At 48.2% G+C, this 24,684-nt stretch overlaps 1 protein-coding gene and 1 long non-coding RNA gene across 8 annotated transcripts in view; one reads left to right on the top strand and one right to left on the bottom strand.

The window, feature by feature from the left end:
* Window positions 1-24,646, top strand: part of anks1b (ankyrin repeat and sterile alpha motif domain containing 1B) — a 53,396-nt gene extending 28,750 nt beyond the window's left edge. For 3 of the 7 annotated variants that reach the window (XM_061667328.1, XM_061667332.1, XM_061667333.1), the window contains 14 exons: window positions 3,834-4,306; window positions 4,662-4,778; window positions 5,243-5,312; window positions 7,230-7,336; window positions 9,292-9,390; window positions 9,667-9,819; window positions 19,126-19,233; window positions 19,311-19,697; window positions 20,262-20,333; window positions 20,465-20,551; window positions 21,482-21,619; window positions 22,287-22,457; window positions 23,070-23,161; window positions 23,766-24,646. In XM_061667328.1, the coding sequence (XP_061523312.1) occupies window positions 3,834-4,306; window positions 4,662-4,778; window positions 5,243-5,312; window positions 7,230-7,336; window positions 9,292-9,390; window positions 9,667-9,819; window positions 19,126-19,233; window positions 19,311-19,697; window positions 20,262-20,333; window positions 20,465-20,551; window positions 21,482-21,619; window positions 22,287-22,457; window positions 23,070-23,161; window positions 23,766-23,814 (2,123 nt within the window). In that variant the 3' untranslated portion in view covers window positions 23,815-24,646. Of the gene's footprint in view, window positions 1-3,833; window positions 4,307-4,661; window positions 4,779-5,242; window positions 5,313-7,229; window positions 7,337-9,291; window positions 9,391-9,666; window positions 9,820-16,421; window positions 16,502-19,125; window positions 19,234-19,310; window positions 19,698-20,261; window positions 20,334-20,464; window positions 20,552-21,481; window positions 21,620-22,286; window positions 22,458-23,069; window positions 23,162-23,765 lie in introns of those variants that run through there. The other 4 variants (XM_061667331.1, XM_061667330.1, XM_061667329.1 and 1 more) reach the window with 4 other exon arrangements.
* On the bottom strand, window positions 22,014-23,905 carry LOC133396982 (uncharacterized). The gene is made up of 2 exons (XR_009767515.1): window positions 23,010-23,905; window positions 22,014-22,537 (listed from the first exon to the last, which is right to left on the bottom strand). It is a non-coding gene; the product is annotated as an uncharacterized LOC133396982 (long non-coding RNA).
* Window positions 24,647-24,684: the final 38 nt, after the last annotated feature.

Below are 24,684 nucleotides of genomic sequence, written 5' to 3'. Positions count from 1 at the left end.
TGTTTGATGGACAGATGCATAAAAAAGACGTGCGTGCGTGGTTCAGCGGTCTTGTGAGACTTTCATGTGCTTGAAACCAAACACACACACACACACACACACACGAGAGTGGAGCGTAACAATTGCATCTCTTATCCGGCGGGCTATTTTCGTTTTTCTTTAAACATAAAGCGCTGTCACAGATGAGCCGCATTGATCACACGTTCGCCTTTGAGGGTTTTTAATAGCAGGCAGGAAGCGGCAGGCGACCGACGCGAGTCGGCCCGCGCCGGACCGTTTGTTCCGATGGTCGCGGTCGGTGGAGTTCGTGGACGGCGACGAGTTCGGTGGATCGCTTGGGCTGAACGTTCGCCGAACGGCGCCGGTGATGCGGCCAAGGCTGCTCGGTGGATTTTTCTTCGTCCCTCGAAACAAAACAACGAACACTGTATCTGCGGAAAAGCGCTCGACTTATGACTTGAGAAGAAGAAGTCAAATGGTTTTCGAAATACAGCGGAAAAACAAAACATTTCCAAACATGTTCTAAAAGTATCCGTATTAAATGGATCGATCGATTGGCGCCCGGCTCAGGGTGTGCCCCCGCCTCTCGCCCGAAGACGCCCGCGACCCAGAAAATGGATGGACGGATTCGTTCATTCATTCAATGTTTAATCAATGATATTGTAAAGAATGACAAAGAGCAATTCATTTTTTTTTTCTGTCGTCGATCCGATCTCTACTAGTTGCTTGTCAAAAAAAGACATATTTCTACAGGCTGTTTTGATTGAATTTAATATCGAAGAAGTTTACGTCAATAGGCCAGCTAGTTTTATTTTTTTCAAATCCTTTAATATTCTCTGCGTCATCCTGGTGGGGCGGCACGGTGTGCAAGTGGATAGCACGTCCGCCTCACAGTTCTGAGGTCCTGATGTCCTTTTCGTCTATTATGCCTTTTCCAGAAATGACTTTCTTCAGGCTTCTGATTGGCTGAAATAGCCTTCGGTTTGTTGATGCATATCATCGCGCCCCCCCCCCCTCCCAATTTTACTGTATTTTATAACCTTTCTGTCTGGCTTCATCTCCACTTCTCGCTCTCTCACTCTCTCCTATTTATAAGGCCTATTGTGCCGTTGCCGTGGCAACGCGTGGCTTGAGAAGCGGGCAGAAAAGAGTGCGCCGCGTGCGTACGTGGGTACAGCAGGGAAAGAAAGACGGAGAGGATTCAAAGGATGCCAGGGAAGCGGAGGACAAATTGCCCGACCCGAGTGGGCGGCGGCCTTCGAAGCAGCGGGGCGTCCGTCACGGAGGCTCATACGTAACAGCGGACCCCTTGTGGGGGGGATGTTCCCCCCTCGCCGTCCTCCATCCATTACGTCATAGTAGAAGAACTGCATAGGCACAATCAGTACCCTGAGCTTCCATGATGGTTTTTAAAAGTTGCGCGTTTTTTTTTTTTTTTTTCTGCCCTCGGCTATTCACGGAATCGTAGTTTGGCAATCTTTCAGTTACGCTGGTATGCAGCCAAAAGGTGGCGCCAAAGCACTGGGTACAGGGAAAATAGTACTAAAATAGCTTGAAGTGATATATTTCGACTGTTTGAGATGTTTGGATGTCATTGAGGAGCTAAGTTTAGCCCGGGTTGTTGGTGGAAGTTAGGAGAGTCTTTGCCACGAGCGCACTTCCAAATATAAATTGGTATTAAATAAATATCATGAATCCACTGTCAGGGTTTTGTGAAAAGGATCTGTGTCGTGTGATCATTCTGGTAACGAGCTGAGCCGAGAAGCTCGTCGTCAGAGCGTTTTGTCTTCTTCACGGCCGCGACAGCGACCTTCCCGTTGAAAGCACCCGGCGGCAGACCCCCCCCCGACCTCAGCGCAACAATATCGCGTATACGCTCGTCATTAAAGTGATTTATTGTATTTTGCAAGCGGCTTATTCGGAATGAATGCGCCGCCTCTGTGACTCGCAGCCGGGAGGTTTCCAAATGAGGCTCGCAGTTTTGTCGAACGCGCCGCTGCTGTAGCACAAATCTCGGCGCCTTTGACGCTAATCTCCGACACAGATGCTCGCAAATCCCTCAAAAGTGCAGAGAACAAATGTGGGGGGCAAAAAGAGAAAAGAAGAAAAAAAGAAAACAGAGTTATACTTGAACTTGAACGAAGTATTGTCTGCCCATTTTCCCATCATGCTAACAGGCTAACGACGAGCCTCACCGCAGTTTAAGCACACCCGCTAATGACATCACCCACCCGTCGCGAGCAGAGCTAGCTTGAATCGCAACATAGTCCTCCAAAAACGAAAGCCAAAAACCTGAAGCCCCCTCGTCTTGAGAGAGCGCCATTTGTAAGTGTAGTGTGATCTTAGCGCCCGAGGCCTAGCATAATGACTTCCCGCGCGGCATCTCCGAGGAAATAGGCCTCGGTATTTAATCTCCGGTGCTGACCGGCAGTTCGGTTATTACTTTTAATAACGCGCAGGCACTGCGAACACGGCGCTGTCTAACATTTGTATCACCTGCAATGCGTTTATGTATTTATTTTATTTATAGCCGCCACGTGCATCGGCCCAGGTACGCATGCATTAAGATTCTCCTTCTCAAGGATGGCAGTGCGTAAATTACAGCTACGTTCCATTTAGGCGTGCACCCCCCGGCGTCCTTCTGAGTCCACCGAGACTTCCAAATGAAGTGGATTCTCGTCGTTCGTGTCAATTAGCGCCACCTGTGCTCTCTCGCTGGCATGATTTTCCGTCATTGATAAAACATACAGCATTACAGGAGGTTACAGAACACGGAAATACCAAACCCAGGAATAAATTGAGAACTTGGTTTTGGTTTGCTATGAAGAGAAATGTTACATTAGAAAAATGAGTCCTGAGCTCCTCACGTTTATTATTTCCGCGCCACGTGCATTTCTGTGGTTGCTTGTCATGTGACGACCACAACTTGTACGAACAACAATCCTAATTGTGGAGCCGGCGGCGACATGGCGTGGCCTGTTGACACACATGCATGCGTGTGTGTGTGTGTGTGTGTGTGTGTTGTCAATGTTGGAAAAAAAAGTGCAAAGCAAGACAGATGCAGGGTTTGTTAGCTCTTGAGTGCACTCTGCTGGGTCTTCTTAAAGGTAAGCCGCTTTTCGTCTGACACACACACACACACACACACACACACACACACACACACAGAGAAACGCACGTCACGCCCCCGCTGGTTTGATTGCTGTCAGCTAAAAACTTTTTTGTTTTGTTTTTGTAATCCGTACCCCCCTCCTCCTCCCATCGCACTCGGCTGAGAGCTAAAAGCGCTAATGGTGCCGCGGCTCTCTGTTGCCACGGAGACCGAGCCGCTCACCTGTTGACGATCGAGCGGAGGCGCGCGACGCGCAGATAAACTTTAATGACGCTGGGATGCACGTCGCTCGCTAGCCGCGCACCCGGTGTCGGGTTGTTATGGTGATATTTTAGTTTGTAACATTTTTGCTTGCTGCTGTTCCGTGAAATGATGATTTACTTTTTTCTCGTGAAATTAGCGCCTTCGTGAGCTCAGTAAAAGTCGGACAGCGCCGCTCTAAATCAATGTCAACGTTAGCGGTCAAATGCCTGTTTTCTTCCGCCAATCAAACGGAGCGAAGAACAGCAAAAGTGTTTGCCAATAATATGGCTTTTTCTTCTATCATTCCATTGGATTGTTAACCGTTGCCGTTGATTGTTGCGCTTCGGTTTCCCCCTCAGAAGGAGAAAATAAGCCGCTGCTGTATTCACGCATACGTGCACCACTTCAGACACTTTGGATTCAAACAGTCAAGCATAAAAAGAAGTCAGGAGTTCTTCTTGTTGTGTTTTCTGTGCAGACGACGGGTTGTGCCGTCACGACCAGTCGCAGCTGCCGTTAGAGGACCGGCGCAAGAGTCGCATCCCGGAGGAGTTCGCGGGCCTCCTCCACGGATCGTCCCCGGCCTGCGAGACCCCGGAAACGCCGTACCACCTCTACGGACTCGAACCTCGCAAGCACGCCTCCACCGACCTCGACGCAGCCGTCGCGTCGGCGTCGACGGTCCGCGAGGCCGCCGGCAAACCCCGAGCGGTCTATCGGACCGTGTTCCACACCAGAGTCAACCGGGACCGGCGCCGACCGGTCGAGCCGCGAGCTAACGGCGAGGTCGCCGAGCGTGGGGGAGGGAGCGTGCCCAAGGGTCCTGGCTACGAGGAGAGGGCCTGCACCCTGGGCAGGATGAGGTCCATGCCCCGCAACGTGCTGGACCTGCAGCTCTCCAAGTCCCTGTCCAAGTCCGACTCCAACCTGGTCGCCGTGTCGCCCATCCAGGTGTTTTTTTTTTTTTTTTTTTTTTTCCCATTCGCAAAATTCGATTGTGTTTTACATAGAAACAAAAACAACAATCAGTTCAACTAAAGTTACTTTGAGTCGAATTTAGTACCGTTTTTGTCCGTGAAAGAAATTCTACTAAATTTGAATGACAACATGCTAGCAACCGACCAAATGTGTATTGTAGCTTTTCTGTGAAGTTAAAAACACCTAATGGGAATTTTAGTCAGATTTAGTTGGCAATAGTTACATATTATTTCATCATTCATGTAACCCGCCACAGTTTGTCATCTGTTTTTGTACCAAATTCCGCAAAATTTCAATGACAACAGACTTTTTTTTTTTTTCTGTCCAGGAGGAGAACATTTGGGAGTCTGGATCTCGCGGCCGAGACTCCGGGAGTCCGATTGCGGGTGGCGGCGGAACGGGAAAGCTGGAAAGAACGCCCTCGTTTACAGCTGAGTGGGAGGAGGTACGAGCTAATTGATGGATTGCGTCATCATTATCGCTCCAAAGTATTGCGACACTTTCTACAAGGTCAGAAGCATTAAGATTGTCATGACTCCATCAGCCGCGCTAACGGTGATGCTGAACCAAGTCCACATTTGCACCGCGTGTTCATTAGCCGCCCTGACGCCGAGAATTTGCGTACGGAATTTAGCATAGTTCCGAAAATTAAATCGACCTGTGCGGTGTAATTGCACGCAGCGGGAGGGCAAGATAAGAGAGAGGCCGGGAACCACGCTGCGTTCTGGGAACAACCGGTGGGGGGGAGAAGGTGGCGGAGCCAAGTGTCGCATTATTAGCGGCGTTAGCTCCAGAGCGTTCCGCTCGTTAGCACGTTGCTGTTTGCTCGACGCATCTTATTGCTAACGTCGGCGACGATTAGTTTCACTTCAGCTGATCTCCGACTCGCTTTGTCTCGTGTTTGCTCAGATCGACAAGATCATGAGCTCCATCGGAGCGGGAATCGGCAGCGGGCTGGACGTGAAAGAACACGATTCAGGTAATACGCACACAAGTACCAAGAACTAACGGTTCCTGCAACTTTTCATCAAGAAATGCGATAATATCGCACTTATTCGGAACTAGGACTCTTTTAATTTAGTTAACGGGGTCATTTATTTTGGCCAGAAGAAGAATTTAGCACTTTCAAGTGGTCCACGTACTTTTGGGGTGGGTCCTGTTGCTGTCTGAGTAGAACCTGTTAGTTGCAGGCAGTAGCAATGGTGAGAAATTGTTTGAAAAGGGCATAATAACCTGCAAAAAAGAAGGAACAAACCTGCAGATTTTTAAAGAAAATGACATTCTCTTGTAATATCGTTCCATGAGAAAAGTTGGCATATTTCAAGAAAAACATTGCGATATTACACGAAATAGAGTAAAGATTTCTCCAGAAAAAAGTTCGGTTATTGATTCTGATTGATTGATTCAGAAAAAAGGATAGTCAAGGAACTATATTTTTTCGGAAAAAGGTTATGAAAAATAGTTCACATTTATCAGCTGCGAGAGCAAGTTTAAAAGAAAAACATTTCAGCTTTTCAAGAAAATTTCTGAATTTTTCTTGAAATTTTTCTTGAAAAAAAAATAAAGATAAAAAAGTTAATATCGTCAACACAAAAAGTTCCAGTATGACGTGAAATACAGTTAACATTCTTAAAAAAAAAAAACATGAGGTATTAGGGCTCTGTCACAATGCATCATGGGAAATGGATCAGGCCCAAGCAAAAAAAAAAGAAAAAAAAAGTGCACATTTTTCTCCAAAATTTAAAAATTCAATCAATGACTTCGATCACAAATGTCATTCATGATTGACCAGTTCCCTCTGCAGCCAAGCGCTACAGCGATCCGTTTTGAACAAAGCGGTCTCACTCAAATGCATCGAAACTATTTTGACTTATTGCCGATCGAAAAAAAGTCATGCAGACTTTCGGTCTTGAGGTGACGTGATGCCGCACGGAGGTTTTACGACGCAGACTTTTAATAGATTTGGTTTCAAGACATTTGCAACATCTTAACAACAACACACGATGAGGGAGCAGACCAATAGTCTTGAGTTGTGGGGGGGGAATAACAGGAAGTTGACCATATTTGGACATATGAGGTTTCTGCCTGACAGCGATGTATGTAAATGGATGTGCGGCTCATTCAGCTCCTCTTTGAGCAATGCCCCCCCCCCCCCCCATCCTACATTTACCATGGTTACAAACCAGAACCCACCCCCAATAAATGTGCAATTTGTGTATGTGGAAGTGGGGACGGGTGGGGAGGGGTGGGGTTGCTCAGGACAAAGACGCCCGGAGATGTTGCGATGGCTACGATGCGACGGAGGAGGAAGAGGACGAGCGAGCGAGGATAGAGGAGGGCTCAGAGAGAGAGAGAGAGAGAGACGAGGCAGCAGAAGCATACAGATGAACGTGGGAGTCCTCGATGAAGAGAGTCTCCAGTGCAGAGCTCCATCTCTCTCTCGCTCTCTCTCCATCTCTCTCTCTCTTGCACGCACGCACACACAAACGCAGGGGGTGGGGGCGGGTGGGGTGGGGGGGGTGGGGGGGAGCAGGTAAGGGAGCGCAACAGCTGAGCGAGCGAGCAGCTGCTCCAAACACACACGGGCACCTCGCGCCTGCGGATCGCTACCTCCATCCGCCCCCCTCTCGGCAGGATTTTACGCCCAGGACGAGAGCTCTTTTCTGGATACAACTTCTGCCCTCGCACCTTTCCGCGCCGCCCCCGCCGCCCTCACCATGTTTCTAGCCTAGCGCCCGATTCGTCACCCGATCGGAAGGCATGGCCGGCTCGTTCGACAGCCACTTTGCCCGCCACAACATGATGTGGCAGTGCCAGTTGTCCCAGCCGGACTGCCGCTGCTACCGCGTGGACGGCTACTCCCTGCTCAAGCGTTTGCCCCTGCACCCCCTCATAGGTCCCCGATGCCCGCTGCAGTCCGTGGGCCAGTGGCTGGACTCCATCGGCCTGGTCCAGTACGAGAACCACCTGCTGGCCAACGGCTTCGACAACGTCCAGTTCATGGTGAGTGGGATTTTTTTCCAAATGTTTTTTTTTTTTCTTCCGCAACCTCATGTGCCCTCATCTCTTGAAGTTGTCGGGTTTCCTTTTCTTTGCTCCCACGCTGCGAGCGCCTCCCACAACGCCGCCGCCCGTGCCTTCTTCGAAGGTGGATTTGTTTATTTATTTTTACGTAGCACAGCCCCTGAAAAGACATCAACATCGCGCACGCCGCAAAACCACCTGTCGCCTGCGGATGCTGGAAGGCCGTGACGCAGGCGCGGCGACTCTGAGCGACACTCTTCATTCCAATTGATATTCCCGAGAATTGATCTTGTCGTCCAATTAGTGCACACGAAACGCAATTTATGAGTCCAGTTTTGAAACGGGAAAGGAAAATGTTGTTCCCGTGGCAACTGCAGAAAGTCCTCTTGCGTGTCACACGTGGTCGGTGTACACGAGGACACGGCGAAGCCCGTCGTTGCGACGTCTCCAGCGGCGCTTGGGAGCAGTTCGGTACGTCCTCGGCTTTGTGATCTCGCTAGCTTGACCGCCAGGCGGCGCTCGAAACCTGCGTTGTGCTCGCTCTAGAACGCGCGTAGGTGCCACAAGACGGCGCCGGAGCTTTGAAAGTAATAATTGGTGTCAAGGAAGTATGTTGAAGTCATACATCTGGACTGAGAGACGAACAACTATGTTGTGGAGGAACTAGGTTTAGCCTGGGTTGGTAATGGAAGTGTTTTCGTAGGGCTCGGTTTTATTTTTTTCCCCCAAATTTTGTCTTAGGCGCGTCCCTAATGAAGTGTCCGGTGAGGTTAAATAAAAATACACGAATTAGAACGAGTCGAGGGCATGAAAAATGGGATAATGTAACCATATTGCAAGCGCTCATCACTGTCTTGCTCTCCGAACCGCATTTCCATATCGTCCATCTCCATTGGGGTCTTGACCTCTCGCCGCCGAGCGGGAATTGGAATTTGCCGACTATTGTGACGTGACGGCGGCGACCGAGCTCCTCCGCTGCGGTGGCGCGGGCGGGAAATGACTTCTGAGATTGATGGAGCGGTGCGGCCGTTGCATACCAAAGAAGGCCGCCGAAGTCGACCCCCCCCCCCCTTAAACGTCTTCCTCTTCGCTATGCGTACTAATGAATGCCCTTTAACAAAGGACGATTGTGGGAATGATGTCAGACGATAATTCCTTTTGAGCTCCCTGTGCAGCCACCAGGGGGCGTGCTACAATATGCTTGATGCTCACCCACTAGCGACACTGGGATGCTTTTTTTTTACTATTTTCATCTTGTTTTCCAATGCATCCAAGCTTTTGTCCCTAACACTTGTTGATTTCTATTTTTTTTTAAAGATGGACACCAACATCATTGATGTGTTTTTTTTCTTTCCACAATCTTCCCTTCAATACACATTGTGCTGATCATTCCGGTGTGCGCGCCTTGGCCACCTGGGGGCAGTGTAAGACAGATACACCGTACTGGAGACTCAGCTCCTCTCTCGACTTCTCAGTACAGCAGTGATATTAGTCAGTCTTTGCAGAGGATAAAGAATATATATTTTGCCAAAACGACTTTCTGCAGGCTTCTGATTGGCCAACTCGTATGCTTTGTTATGTGTGCTATTCAAAGTAACATGCCAGCCGATAGTTGGCACTTGTGGGTGCACAAAGACAATAGGAACAGCATTTGTCATGTGCAAGTACTGTTAGCGAGGAACTGGCAGTGAGGCGTGTGACAAAACACTTTTTTTTTTTTTTTTTTTTTTGCTAACTCAACTCGCTGAGTTTTGGAGGGTACCGACGAGCGCGCTGCTGCATAATGAAGTGCAGCCGGCGCGCTTGTCCTCACGCCGAGTGCTTTCAAGTGGAAAGACGTTAAGCTTTATATTGGTATCAAGTGCAAAATGTTTGCGCAGTATTAAGTACACTAACCGCTAAAATGGCGTGTGTGTGTTTGTTTGGTGGCGCAGGGCAGCAACGTGGTGGAGGACCAGGACCTGCTGGAAATCGGCATCCTCAACTCGGCCCACCGACAGCGCCTCCTGCAGGCCATACGGCTCCTGCCGAGGGTGAGGATACCGTTGACTCTCATAAAACGGGTACATGAGGCTATAATGAGAATCATCTTTATTTGCCAAGTATGTCCAAAATGACGTTTGATGGTCTTACTCTTCTGGCTTGAAGTGGCCTCAAATAAAGTTGTAGAACAAGTGTGGAATTTCGGGATCAGCAGATTTTAGAACCGCGCTTGACTGCAGTCAGCAGTTCCTTCCTCACCGCCAGTAATGTCGCTTATGACGATCGAAATAAAAAACATTTAAAAAGCGTCATCTCTTTCGTGGCAGGTGAGGCCAATCGGCTACGACGGCAACAATCCGACGTCGGTGGCCGAGTGGCTGGAGTCGCTGGAGCTGGGCGACTACACCAAATCCTTCCTGGTCAACGGCTACACGTCCATGGAGCTGGTCAAGAAGATCTGGGAGATCGAGCTCATCAACGTGAGTCCGCAAAAGCGCCTTCGAAATAGACAACCCAGCAAGTTGGCATCAGACGACGACTCCGTCTCGGATGCGCTTATTTATAGAACAAAGTCTAATTATCACGCCTGCTGGTCTTGTGTGTCTTTTTGCTTCTGGAATGCATTTAACATTCCAGCGAGGGGGGGGGGGGGGGGGGGGGGGGAAGGGGGGGGGGGGTGTGCGGCTGACGGCTAACTGCCGCCGCTGCGTTTTCTCCCCGGTGGAGGCCGCGCTGATGAAGTGATCAGCCAGAGGAGGTGCAGAGCGCCTCGTTATATAAGCACGTGGGCCGCAAGATGCTTCACAGCGTCAGGGATGCCGCCCACGCGCTGCGCGTGCGCATCTGCGGAATGCATGTGGGACACACGCGCAGAGTGCCAACGCACGCTGACACGCTTCGTATACGTCGAGGACAAGCGTGGAATTGCTTACTTGCCTTTGGCAAGTATATGCGGCTGGAGTACGTATTGTGCATTTAAATACAAACTATTTCGTCAAGTGTGGTGCTTTTATGTAATATTGTGAAAGTGCAGGACAGTAAAGAGGCCACTAGAGGGTGCACAAGCACACAATATAATTAAAGCCTTAACTCTGAAAGGCGAACACAGATAGATCGATGGACTGATTGATTGATGCGCTTTTCTTACGAGCAGGAGCAGGAAGCGATGGTTTAATTCCAAAGGAAAGATGTGCGTGCATTCTATAAACATCCGCAAGGTGGCGCTTCTCGCCTATTACATCCACCTGCCACATTTTTTGGAGCTCAAGCGGAGCTTTTATTTTTACAGGAAGTCGCATGCGCAGCTTGTGACAAGTCAGCGACTCACTCTGGGATGCACCAAACGTGCACCAAACGTTCATTCGCACTCTCCGAGGTCAAAGTTGCTCACTTTTCACCTACTTTCAAGGTCAAATGTCAAGATTTGTACAACGCCTACACAAATTAGCCTCCTCATCTCAAAATGTGACAATAAGATGACATAGGTCGGCAGCGCCGCCTTGTGGATGTTTTTGAGAATGCGTCCATCCCTTCAAAATAAGAGCGCTTTTATTTTGGAGTGGGGGAAGTACAAAGATGGTGTCCCATTCCGGCCCAGTTAGTTGAGAGTGGATTCTTTCGCCTTTCCTGGCATGTGAAGGTGTGTGTGTGTGTGTCTTTGTGTGTGTGTGTGTGTGTGTGTGTGTGTGTTTGTGTCTGTTTGTGTGTGTGTCAGAAACAGGAGTCGACTTGTCCAGCGCATACCCATCATAGTTTTTAAAAAAATGCTTTCTTGGCAAAAGGCCTGCGTGTACCAATATGTGAAAAGTAAAGCCAGGACAGTCTTCCTCTCTGGCGCGGTGCTAGCCTGTTGCCATGGAGATTGCCGGTTGCCGTAGCGACGCGGGATATGGTTTGATAGCAGTTCATTGAAGTGTGTTTGTGCGCGCGCGCGTGCGCGTACCTGCTCGACTCGCGGCCGCGTGCCAGCGATAGCGAGCGGCGTGTGTGCGCTTATCACCTTTTCTGTCAGGACTCCAAGCGGACAGATTGTCCGGCGTCCCGCTGCCGGATGCTTCCGGGCCTTTAAATATAAACGGCGGGATCCAACCTGACCCGTCGCGGTGTACGCCGCCATCGAACCGCCGCATCTCCCGACTCTCGCTTGCCTCCGTCCGTTGATCAGGAACTCGTGGATAGATGATCCATACCGTCCTGATTGCTATTATCAGTACAACTGGATCAAATATTGACATTGTCGCACTTGGCTCATTCCCCGCCGGCCGTTTTCAAAGCGGAGGAGCCCCTGCCCGCCATTTCAATGTCGTTCCGTGACAATGTAGGAGCTGAGCCTGCCAGAAGAAAGAGTAGCCGCTCTTCTTTCAGCAGAAAAAAAAAGGAGTTTGTTTCGAGTTTTTTTTTTTTCTTTCATTCTTAGGTAATCTGCAGTAGAATATGAGTTGGTTTCACACCGCCCCCCCCCCCCCCACCAAAAAAAAAACAAAACCCACCGCTTTCTGACTAAAAAGTGGCGAAAACAAGCTTTTTGTGTTTTAAAAAAAAAAAAAAACATTTGAAGTGGAACAGTGACTATGATGGTACAATTTGTTGTTTTGCTGACACCTCGAACTGCGAAACAACCAAAACAAGACCGAGAAAGGGCGAACGCTTCATTTACAGATGCATAGATGCGGTAGACATTAGGATATAGCCACTATCATGCCATCACTGTGTCACGACGCTGTTGATATTGTCGGAAACGTAGCGCCGCGGTACGCTGCGTAGTAGTATCGCGAGAGTGACCGCGCCGCTCTCGATACATGCAGCTACAGATAGTCGCGATATTATGACGTATCCATTTGCACGTAATCGCGGTATCGAGATACCGCTGCTATTGTCGTTTGTTATATCCTAGTATTGATTCATATTCATCGTGATACTTTTGATATCACGAGCCAAAGTAGCGCCGAGTAGCGTGACGCGTTCGTCTGCGATTCCCACTCGGGACTTGTCTGTTAAAAGTGAAAATAAAACGTTTCATTTCAGTTTATTTGTTGCGCAATGGAACTGAAAGTATTTTTAGTCTCTCATGTTGAATGTTTGATCGAATCCCTGTGTTTTTATGATGTGCATTTATTGTAATTATCTCCAACCAAAACCCTGCTCCAGTTTGACTTTCTCGGGCATGACACGCACAACTTGCTCACCTGTGTCCCACGTGACGCAGGTATGACGCATACGTTCTTCATCTTTCATGTGAAAGTAGGAATGAACGTCACTTGCGCAACAAGTGACTCAAATGTGCTTTTTTTTTTTTTTAACCTCCTTAAGGCACATTCCCCCCCCCCCCCCCCGCCCCCCTCTCTCAATCAACCAGCCGCATTGATTTCCACCCGCTACGAGGCGATCGTGAATCACGCTGCGTCGTAGTAAGCCGACGGACGCCATCTGAGCGCCTGCCCCGCGTCGCCATAGTGACGAGATGGAGAGGAGGAGGGTGCAGCGAGATAGAGAGAGAGAGAGGGAGAGAGATAGAGGGAGGGAGGGAGGGAGAGATCAGGCAGAGACATGCAGTCGAGCTGCCGCAAGCTAAGACGAAGAAGAAGAAGAAGAGGAGCTGCCGAACGAGAGGCGACGGCGAAAAGGAGAAGCACCGGACCAACCTGACGGGACGACATCTCGACGTTTAAGTTGTTCTCCGGGAAGGTGAGCGCGGACACCTTTGTTGTTTGGAGCGTCCTTATTGTTACTGCTGACTACGGCGATTGTGTGTGTGTGTGTGTGTGGAGAGGGGGAAGGGGCTGGATGGGGGGGGTCTAGAGAAGGAGCTCAGCGTGTCCAAACATCCCTCGCACTCCCTCTGACACGTGTTTGTTTTCACGGAAGGGCTCGGCACTTCCTGAAACGAGCGTCCTTGTGTCAACTTTGACAGACGGCCGACGCTCGTCCAAACTTTTCCGCGGCAGATTTGCCGTAAAAAGCGCAAGTGATTTATTACGCGGTCAGTGATTAAAACGTTCTAATACGGCGCGAGCAAGTCACATCAAAGTCAGCGGTCATGCTGGCCCCCCCGACCAGACAAAAGCCTTCAATACATCACGTACGCAAACCACTTGCTTGCATCATCTTCCGAGCTTGTTCAAATTTCTTACAGCGATAAATATGACGATGAGCGGACGTAGCGATGTAAAAGCGCGAAATGAATCTGCACACAAACCTACCTGGGTGGCTGATACAACAATCCATTTTTTTGTTTTTGTTTTTGTTTTTTTTTTAAACAAAACAGAATTGCGCAAATTGAGACGTTTAATCTTGAGGCGACGAAACGCTGCACGGCTCCCGCAGAGCGAGGGAAGAGGTGAAGTGTTACAACACTTCGCAGACCGTTTACGGGAGCCATTTTCAACACTTGTGTTGTGTTACGAATGCATACAAGTAACAGACAACGTGGAGGCAGAGCAATCGTATCGATTTGTGGGGAAAAAATGTGAAATTCACCATATTTTGACAAACAAGGTTTCCACCCGACAGCGAGGATATAGTGACACAATAACGATCTCGTCTCAGTTTGCTCACAAATTGAAGTTCTGTACCTTCTGCCGCCTAGCGCAGCGATCCTCCAAGTGTGGCGCACGCACCACTCGTGTTACACGAGGTCCGTCGGTTGCTCCAAGAAAGAATCACTCAATGAAATCTTCAACCTCCGCATATGATGTTACAGGAGTTTAAACTTGTTTTCGATTTGTATCTGCAGTTACATTTAACTTCAGCTCACAGCATTCGCATTTCATCTTTTAACTGTTCAACTGTTTTCAAACGTTTATTCACGGTAGCTCGCTGGCACAGGCGGACGAAGTGATGAGCTAGCAACAAAGCCTAGCGATAGCGATCTATTTAGCCTCTTTATTTATTTATTTTTTTTGCTTAATTATTTTCTAGTGAAACACCGCGTTAGTTTTTCAGAATAATGTGTGTTTTCACCTATTTCTATGTTCTACATTATCTGAAACTGCACACCGCTACAGAGATAAACCTAACTTTGTTCTGGGCCTGGCACGGATTAGTTCTATTTCCATTCATTTCAATGGGAAACGATGCTCCCGTTCTTGAACATTTCAATTTTGCGAACGGAGTTGTACAATGAATTAAGTTCGTCAACCGAGGTTCCACTGTGCATTTCTTAGCTGCTAGCGTTAGCGTTGCTGCTACTTAGTCAGGTTAGTTGACTTTAGCCCTCGGTTTCCGGTGTGTTAAACCGCCAACGGAACAAGGCTAACCTAGCCATGTACAAAAACAGATTTGTATGTTTGTGCTGTTGGAAAACGAACATCTGGCTCCTCCCTTTCGCCGGCAATTTTAACATGGACGCTAACAGTCAGGCTAGCCCACTTTAGGCATCGACGTCGTCCGTACAAACAGCAAATTCGGGGCATCGGGCATTTAGCTAAAAATTGTTCCGCTTCTTGAGATGCCACGACACCGGAGGAACTTAGAGAGCATAAATCATCTTGACGTGAGCGGCGTGGCGTTCTCAGCGTGTGACCCATTTTGCGTGACGTCTGCAGTAAGCAACACGAGAAGGCCCACGACGGCTCCGCTCGCCTTTTGGCTTGTTCTATCTTTAGCCGCACGATTACTGCCGAATACTATATGTATTTATTTATTGATTTATTATTATTTTTTTTTTATAACATTTGGGAGATTCTGAACAAATGTTGGCGCGCCCTGTCGTCAATATGGACACAGTATTAAACATTCTGCATGCTCGTCTGCATACAGTTGCTTGCGTACGATGTGATATTTATTGCACCTGATTTTAGACTGTCACGTGTGTGCGCGCTGCTGATGCTCTGCATTATGAAACACGCTTGATCTTTCCCCTCCGAAGTATTTTAGTAACCCAGAAAATAGCATCAACTCTCATCCTCGCGTGTGTGTGTGTGTGTGTGTGTGTGTGTGTGTGTGTGTGTTGTGAGGGGATCTTGTTTTCAAGTTGATCTTGCAGCATTTAACACACACACACACACACACAAGTCTAGTTCCACTCCTCCTGCTATTAATGGAGATGCATCTGTCGCCGTGTAGGCGGGCCTCTTCATGCCTCGCCGCCATTGGCCGCCCGCCCTCGCCGAGCCGCCCCATTGGCTACTGTACAGGTTTATCACTTCCAACACCCCCCACCCCACCCCCCTCGGTCAGCTTGTGCTGGTTGCCAGGCAACCAGTTGGTGTGTGGTTATCGTCCAGTAGCCCCCCCCCCCACACACACAAGCAGCCCCCCCATCCCAAATGTGTGGTGTGGATAAATGGTGATCCGTGTTTGTGTGATTTACGGGCCGGGCGAAACAAATGATCCATTCCACACACACAAACATTAGCCAAGTGTTGGCGGGGGGTGGGGGAGGTGGGGGGGGGGGGGGGCGGGGGGAGTTGGGGGGGGGGGGATTTCTCAGCAGGTGTGAAGAAGTGTTCAACAATCGATAGCTGAGGAGTGAAATGAGGTAAAGCTGATGATTTTACATTCATTACTTTACGGTATCAAAATGTAGTATTATCGGACAGAAGCAGAAAAATTGTTTTGTAATGATACAAATTGCAATATCTATCATATTGTACTTTATAAAATAAAATAAAATAAAAACACAGTCAAGACATAAATAAATAGAATGGAAAGAGTTCAACCATTTTTTTGGGCACACTTTTTGCTTCAATTCAGTGGACATTGTGCTGTCCGTGTGCGCGCGTCGGCCGTACGTGAGGACGGGTCAGTTGTCAGGAAGTCGCGCTAATGTTAATTGTTCTTCGCAGAAGATCAAGAATATGTGCCTGCGAGTATTGTCATATGATCTGGTCGCAAATGGCACAAAACGTGGTTATTTCAAAGCCCCTTTGACTTGAACATGAAATCAAAACTAAAATGCACATCAAATACAGCGTCGTAGTTTGTGAGAAATCCTTCGAAGCGAACGTGAGATTAGATGTGTTTTGTGGATCAGTCGGATCTCCAGTCAGAGTCCATTTGCGGTAACCTGACGCTGCTGCCTCTCTGACCCGGCGGGATCGATCGGCGGCGAGTCGATGCGCGATCTCACGGAGGTCGTGACTTCTCGTTCTTCGGGGCGGCGGTGTGGAGCAGAAGCGAGCCCACCAAAAGGGTGAAGCTGGAGATTGCGACGCTTATTTGGTACGGATGGAACTCGCGATCCGCTGTGATGTTTTGAGAATATTTTCCAATTAATTTGTGTCTTTGGCATCGCGGCTCGTCGACAGCCTCTCTCTGAGCTTGCGTTATTTGCGGCGCCTTAATCCGTTAATCAAGGCCGCTCCCATCTGCGCTAACGCCGGCGCTAACGAGATTAGCGCGGCAGCCGGCAAACCGGAGATGGAAAATCTGCTCGCTAACGACATCAAGAGCGGACGGCGGCGCCTGTGCGGGATGACGTGGGGTGACATGGCGGCGACTGGTTCTGGGTTGTCGCCGCGTGCGGCAGAAGCCGTCTACACGCGGACGGCGCCGTCGCCTCCGTGGTGCGTTTCGGTGATAACGACCTCGTCTTTCCTCCCTCCAAAAACAGCTGCTCGACACATTCTTCTGCGTGCGTGTGTATGGTTACTGATGCGGCGGCGTGTTGCCAGGGCAACAGGTGAACTTCTGCTTGAGGTCTGCTGTACTTAAAAGTAGATGATGTTCTTCTGACTGCTGCATTTGTGAAGCGTTTTGTATTCCAACTGTGTATCCCGTGTACGACTTTGAGGAAAATTCCGCTCCCAAAGGCAGTTCGACCTCGCGACGTGAAATTTGGTAGGCATGTCCATCACGAGTAGACCCGCAAAAAAAGTCTCAAGAACGCACGTCTGAAAAGACACGGGAAGTCTGCCATTTTGGTCTCAAGCGGCCGTTTACTCCGGAAGCGCTTGAACCCAACGTCTCGGAAATTCAGCTCCCAAAGCTAGTTTCGCTGAGCAACTTGAAATTTGGTCGGCCTGTTTATCGTGAGTAGACGCGCAAAAAAGTCTCACAAACCCATGTTTGAAAAGACACAGGAATTCAGCCATCTTGGGTTGAAGGAGACATGAACTGTAAAGATCGGAGGTGAACCGCAAATGTTGAACATTCAGCCCCCAAAGCCAGTATGGCCTACCAACATGAAGATTGGTAGGGGCTGCACATCATTAGTAGACCCACGAAAAAGTCTCAAGAAGCCATTGCCTGAAAAGACACACAAAGTCCGGCGTTCTGGTTTGAAGCGGCCGTTTAGTCCACAATGTCAGAGCTTGAAGCAAACGTTTTGAAAATTCAGCCCCTGAAACCAGTTTGACTTGGCGACATGAACATTGGCAGGCCTGTTTATCATGAGTAGACCCACCAAAAAGTCTCAAGAGGCCATTCCCGAAAAGACTCACAAAGTCTGCTGTTTTGGTTTGAAGCCGCCATTTTAGGTACATTCCAGGGGTCCCGTTGCTCTGACGACACTGAATTTTATGTAAATAACACGTCATAAATTCTGGAAAACAATAATTGGGCATCCAAGGTTTTTCAGTCGGACTGCGTCGCTATTGAAGCGCCTTTGTGTGTGTCTGTGATTCAGGCCTTTCGGGAGAATCGGTACGCTGGCGGCCTCACGTTGAGGCTAATGAACACAACTGCGCGCACACACACACACACCGAGAGGTTCGTCGCACTTGCCGCTGCGCCGAGGTGCGAACGTCCCCGCCGAAGAAAAAAACAAGAAAATGTGGTAACTGGCACAGTCGGAGGACGCCTGGTGAACAACGGAGCCTTTCATTGGCGTCCAACTGTGTGTTTGTATGCGCGTTCGGCGTAACCAGCACGAAAACAGCCAAGTCACACTGTGCGTTTGATGGCCGCGCGGCCTAATGATGCTCCATCAGATGATTCATTCATAAAGCGCCAGAAATGATGACGACGCGCAGTTCCAAGTGCGGCAAGGGGTTAGCAGTTGGCGCCACTCTGGAGACGGCGTTATGCCGCCAGGATGGCGAAACGCTTTGATTTACTTGGCGCTCGTTTGCATCTTCGAGCTACGACGATGAAGATGATCATACGAGCCGCTCGCAATGTTTGTCTTGACAAACGCAAAACATTTTGCAAATTACATCGAGTGGCTTTTGCTGCATCGAGAGAAAAATATCGTATTTCATTTTTTTGTTTTTTTGTTTTTGTTTTTTAGAAATGCCTGAAATGAAATGGAAAATATATAATAATGAATACAAGTCATGAAATTTGTCAAATAAAAAAATTATATCGGGATGAGAAATAGGATTTTGGAAAATACGTCTGGAAAATGTAAGACCATTCACGGAATTTGTGTAAAAAAGAAAAAATCCGTACTAAATAATTGGGAAAAATGTTAAATTACTGATTAAAAAAAAATAACAAATGTTTTTAATAAAAATACCTACGAATAGGTAATAAATGTTATGAATAGTCTTTTGTATATATAATTTCTCAGATTTCTCCCAAAAACAAAATTGCAAACATAAAAGTAGATGTTTTGCACTTGACATCCGCTTTTGTTGAAGTGCCCTTTCAAAACAATGAGCAAAATGAGTGCGAATTTACGAACTCCTTTAATTGTGAAATTTATAAGAAAAAAAGGATCAACTAAATTACATTCGCAGACAATAATTGCTAAAGTAGTAGAAGTATTTTAATTGTCAAATTTCCTCCCAAAAAAAAGAAAAATATACATTTGATGCTGGAGAAAGGCTTTTGGAGAATTGTGGAATAATCAATCACAATCTGATTTTCTGTATTTGTTGTGTTTCTCTGTGTGCTTCATCCAGGTTCTGAAGATCGGTCTGATCGGCCACAGGAAACGGATCTTGGCCTCGTTGGGGGACCGCCTACACGAGGACGCGCCCCAGAAGCCTCCGCGGGCCATCTCCCTCCGGGTGAGTGCGTTCGGGTCCCGTCAGAAGCGTTTCCGCCGGGTGCGCCCGACGCGACCGCCTGTCCGCTTTGCGCGCAGGAGCCCGGCGGCAACCTCACTCCCCCCCAGCTCAGCCCGGCGGCGTACGCGGCGGGGGTCCCGGGCGGCTCCCTGGACGTGCAGCACCTCATCATGCAGGCGGACGCGCGGCGCCGGCAGCGCAGCAACGACAACTACTTCGACGACGTGCCGCGATCCAAACTGGAGCGGCAGATGGCCCAAGTCAGCATGGTGAGCGAGCGCCGCCGCCGAGAGGCTCTCGTCTGTATCTCCCGACGCCTGATTGGCTCTCGTCGGCAGGCGGGCGAGTGGTGCGAGCCCATCACGTTGCGTCCGCCCAACGAGGCCACCTCGTCCACACCGGTTCAGTACTGGCAGCACCACCCCGAGAAGCTCATCTTCCAGTCGTGCGACTACGAAGCCTACGTGAGTGCCCTCGTCGGACCCCGCCCCCTCGTTCCAAATATGGTCGTGCGCTGCACAAACTTACAGTCTTGTCCTGTTCAGTAAGCCCACACATATTTACTCTTCACAAATTGATCTTTTTGCATTTCTTGTATTCTGTGTGAATGCAAGGAAGTTTGTGGAATTCCTACATTGCGACTGAACGACCAGCTTTGTACATCAGGGAGGAGCTCAGTTCAGCCCGGGTTGTTAGTTGTATCCTCTCCAATTACTACTTTCCTAAAAGCCAGGGCTGTGACGCCATCTTGTGGCATTTGGCGGTGCGATAGAAAGAGCACAAACTCCCCACAAAAACGCTCCAAACAAACTCATCGCGTTCCCACCGAGTGGACAGATGAACTGAAGAAGCCAAAGTGGATTAAATGTCTTAAAAAAAAAATGGATGAAAAAATGTAATCTTTTAATCTTTATCTGCAATGTGACAAACCATCTGCTCTGGATTAGATGTAAATGTGGATGTGATGGGAGTTTGCGAGCATTTTCTATGATTAAAAAAAAAAAAAATGAGATTTGTGTGTGTAACAGTACCTGGGCTCCATGCTGGTGAAGGAGCTGAGGGGCACCGAGTCCACGCACGACGCCTGTGCCAAGATGAGGGTACGGGCAAGCCGTCGGGCTGCAATATTCATCGTAATCGGAATCTCGAAAAGAGGAGAACGCGTGCGGCCGTGTCGTCTAAATGATTGATCGGGTCCCGTTTCTGTCGCTCTCTGCCGGCGCCCTCCAAGAAGTCGACGGAGCAGATGAAGAAAGTGCCCACCATCGTCCTCTCCGTGTCCTACAAGGGAGTCAAGTTCATCGACGCCACGAATAAGGTAACGCTCGCCCTCGGACTTTGGTTGACGATAGGAAGTCGTTTTTTCTTGTTGTTGGTTTTTTTTCCAAAGCTAAGAAATTGAGACAATGTTGAAAAATGTCCCTGATATTTCATTTATTTTTAAATTTTAATTGTTTGTTTTAGTCATGCTTCCATTGCTCACGGGGAAATGGAGTGGCCTCAAAGTTTATTTTAATTGGATTTGATTACGTTTTTTTTTTTGTAATCCTTGCAGCGCTGGGGAATTAAGAAAACAAAAAAGGGTCGGAAATTGTATTTTATTTTAGGAAGTATTTTTTTTCATAACGTTTGCGTTGTCGACTGAGAAAATTGGGAGAATGTTTAAAAAGGGCCCTGGTATTGAATTCATTGAATTGAATTATTTTTAGTTGAATTTTATGGAGTCAATTCAGTTTTAATTGAATTTTAATGTCTCACTTCAGACACCAGGGGCCTTCATATTTTCATAAAATTCGGATTATTTTTTGCTTTATTTTGTCGTCTTCTTTAACCCTACAGGGTGGAAATTCAGGAGCAATGTAGAAAATGGGCCCTTTATTTAATTGGATTTTATTGTGTTTATGTTCATTTTCTTATACCCATATACCTTGGCTCGCCGCAAAATCGTAGAAACTAGTTGAGTAGTTGTTGTTTTTTTTATAATATACGTCACCAAAGCCAATCTCATCAAATAAAGTGTGGCGTGTGTCACATTTGCAGCAAAGCGTCCTCGTTGTGAGACTATTGCTCTTTAAGGAGTTTCCGCCTCCTGCGACATCTTCTCCTTCTTCTCATCACCGCAGGACAGAAGCTCCCAAAGCAGAACGCTGCATGAAATATGCGCTGAATAATAAATGCCGTTTGTTTTCTCTCGCCGGAGACGAACGCGGAGTAATAACGTGTCGCTGCGCTGGCTTTTCGGCCGCAGAACATCATCGCCGAGCACGAGATCCGCAACATCTCGTGCGCCGCTCAGGACCCCGAGGACCTGTCCACCTTCGCCTACATCACCAAAGACCTCAAGTCCAGCCACCACTACTGCCACGTCTTCACCGCCTTCGACGTGGTCAGTGCACTCAAAAAAAAAAAAAAGAATGAAAAATCATAAAAGCAACAGATAGTTGAACACAAATGGTGGAGCAACACGTAGACGGACAATATAACAATACACACAGGCATATACTGAGCTTAGTTGTGACTGTCCATGTGTAATATTTCTGTATTACACTGCCCCCAAGCGGCCAAGGCGCACATCAGCCCTGCATTGAATTAGTCGGATGCACAAACTGTTCAATTGATACAATTATTTTCTTACTATTATTTATTAAGTACAATATTGGCGATTGCAATTTTCCCGATGGAAAAAAAACAAACATGAAAAATGTTTTTGGGGGGTAAACTGGAACGGATTAACACATTCACTGCCAGTGACGGCTTTAGAAGTCAAACATCCATGTTAACTGGGAAGGCTGGCAGTGAATGAGTTAATGGCACGTGGGTATATTTAAAAAAACTAAATGTTCAATTAAATCCCGAACCCTAAATCTTAATGCTAGCATACGACGCGGAACAAAATAGCTCATGGAAATTTGCATGGATGTTACGGGATTATGAATGTGACGTAAAACACACAACACGCAACGCATACACAGTTGCCCGTAAACTGTAAAAGCGCGTCCGGCGCCGCCGCCGCCGCCGCCGCCGCCTCACGCCGCTTTCTCTCCCCGCTCCAGAATCTGGCGTACGAGATCATCCTGACGCTGGGCCAGGCCTTCGAGGTGGCCTACCAGCTGGCCCTGCAAGCGCGCAAGAGCGGCCACGGCTCGTCCACGCTGCCCGAGAGCTTCGACGGCAAGCCCGGCAAGCCCGTGCCCAAGCCGCGCGGCCTCAACGTCCGCAAGTCGGTGAGCCCCGTCCGTCGCGATGCGCTCTCGTTACACCGAACGTGAACCAAGGAATCTTTGTACATCGTTGAAATTGTTTCCTGCGACGCACAAGGGAGACAAATATGAGGGCAAAGGCGGCTTTTGTCCATCAATTCATCACTAAGATTGAAATGACTCTTAACCACGCTCAACCTTAGCAAGACATTTCCGGGACAGCCGATTGTTTGAGGAAGGAAACGTTCCCGGTCAAAAAGGGTCCCTAAATGTTGGTGTGGAAGAATGTGGCAAATGCGCTGTCGTGACTCGGAATTTGCCAGTTTGGGGTTAGGGTTGGCATTAGGGTGAGGCTAACCCTAAAAAGACATTAGTCATATTATATATATATATATATAATATATTAGACTAAAATAGTATATTTTTTCAATCAATAAATGGTTTTTTTTGTTTTTTTTTTTTGAGAAAAGTATTTTTGCGGGACTTTGAGTCGAACGTTTTGAGAAAAAAGTAATATGCAATATGCATTGAAGTCGTTTAGCGAGTTAAATACGCGCGTTTTGGCGTATGACTCACCTTTTCCAGCGGCGTCCCTCGAAGCGCCCTTTTATTTGTTTTATTTGTTCGTGTGTTCAGATGGAGCAGGCGTCCATGGAGCAGAAGGGCCACGCCAACGTGCCGTGGATAGTGGAGCCGGGTCAGGAGGCCAAGAGAGGAGTCAACACCAAGTACGAGACCACTATTTTCTAACATGTCGCCTTGTGCACTCCCGCGTGCGCGTGCCTTTCCGAGGGCGGGCATAGGAGGGGGGGGGGCGGGGGGGGCGGAGTTGTCGGTCGGTCAGGGCGGGGCTGGAGCGTCCCGCCAGCCCTTCGTCCTCCTGCGTTAGGCCACCTGCATGACGACGTTTGGGGATGCGGCGCACTTCTGTTTCTACCACTAGGGGCAGCATCTCCCCCCCTTACTTCCTGTTTGTCGGTCAGTCATTTCCTTCCTTTCTTTTTCTTTCTTCCTGCCATCGTCATCCTCTTCTCCTTCATTGTCCGAGCGTCCCGCCCCCTGACAACTTGATGGACGGGCGCAGCAGTGTCTTAGCTGTCCGGGAGGCCGTTGTCATAGCAACAAGCCGAGGAGCGCTTTTGATTTCGTCGTTTCTTCTCCTTTTTATTTCATCGTATAGCTCTGAAATGTTCCTAGCTGGTGTATCGGGGGTGTCTTTCTTTTCAAAGCATGTGACCGGTGAGACGCATGGCGGCCAGTTTGCCGAGGGAAGGGGGGCGAGGGGGTGATGCAGAGGGCTCTCTCGACAAGTGATGTCATCTCATTTTGCAGGGCAGTGGCGGACGCTCATGTCTTTTACTGTGGAAATCAAAGAATGTAGCCAGCCATAAACACACGGACCTTGTCAGGCGTAACACGCACGCTCTTTTCAAAGGACTACAAACATGGACTCCCTCATGCCTCTCGCTCTCTCTCTCTCTCTCTCACTCTCTCTCTCTCTCTCTCTCTCTCTCTCTCTCTCTCTCTCTCTCTCTCTCTCTCTCTCTCTCTCTCTCTCTCTGTTCCGCGTTTAAGCTCGACTACAAACATGTCCGGACCAACACACACAAACACGGGGGAGGTTACCATGGAGATGGACAAGTGGGCATGTGTCAATTTTATTTTATTTTATTTTATTTTTATTTTATTTTTTTAACGATTATAATTTTGAATCTACTTCTTCAAGGTGAGAAGACTTGGTATTGATGTTTAGTATGAGCATATTACACCGCCCACCGTGATTATTATCTTGTGCAATGTCGTCCTCATGTCACATTATTTTTCTACGCGCTCGAGACCGATGGCCGCCCCCTTTAAAAAAATAAATAAATACATTTTAAATAACAGAAAAAAGAAGCGTGAATGTGCGGCCCTCCTCTCTGGACTATGTTCAACTACTGTACGCTTGGGAGCCGAGGCTGTAAAATGTACAGATATTTTGCCAACTCATTGTTCATAGCTGGAATGTAAAAGATGAAAAGACAGTTTGTGGCACTGGAAACTCAAATTAAAGACTTAAAGAAGACGTGCTAGAGGATTCTATAGATGATGTACTAGGAGTGACATTCATGTAAATAGGCTTGGGGCTTCCAGCACGCTGATTTTTGTAATTTTCTGCCATTATTTATAACCCTGTAAAGCACACATGGAATAAAATATGACTTGTACAACCATGATGGAATTTTTGTCATTATCCACAGCACAAGGCGAC

The sequence above is a fragment of the Phycodurus eques genome, chromosome 22 (assembly GCF_024500275.1).
Source record: "Phycodurus eques isolate BA_2022a chromosome 22, UOR_Pequ_1.1, whole genome shotgun sequence".
In the NCBI taxonomy this organism is placed as follows: domain Eukaryota; kingdom Metazoa; phylum Chordata; class Actinopteri; order Syngnathiformes; family Syngnathidae; genus Phycodurus; species Phycodurus eques.
Note: the sequence above shows the minus strand (reverse complement) of the source record. Positions and strands in the feature narration are given on the sequence as shown.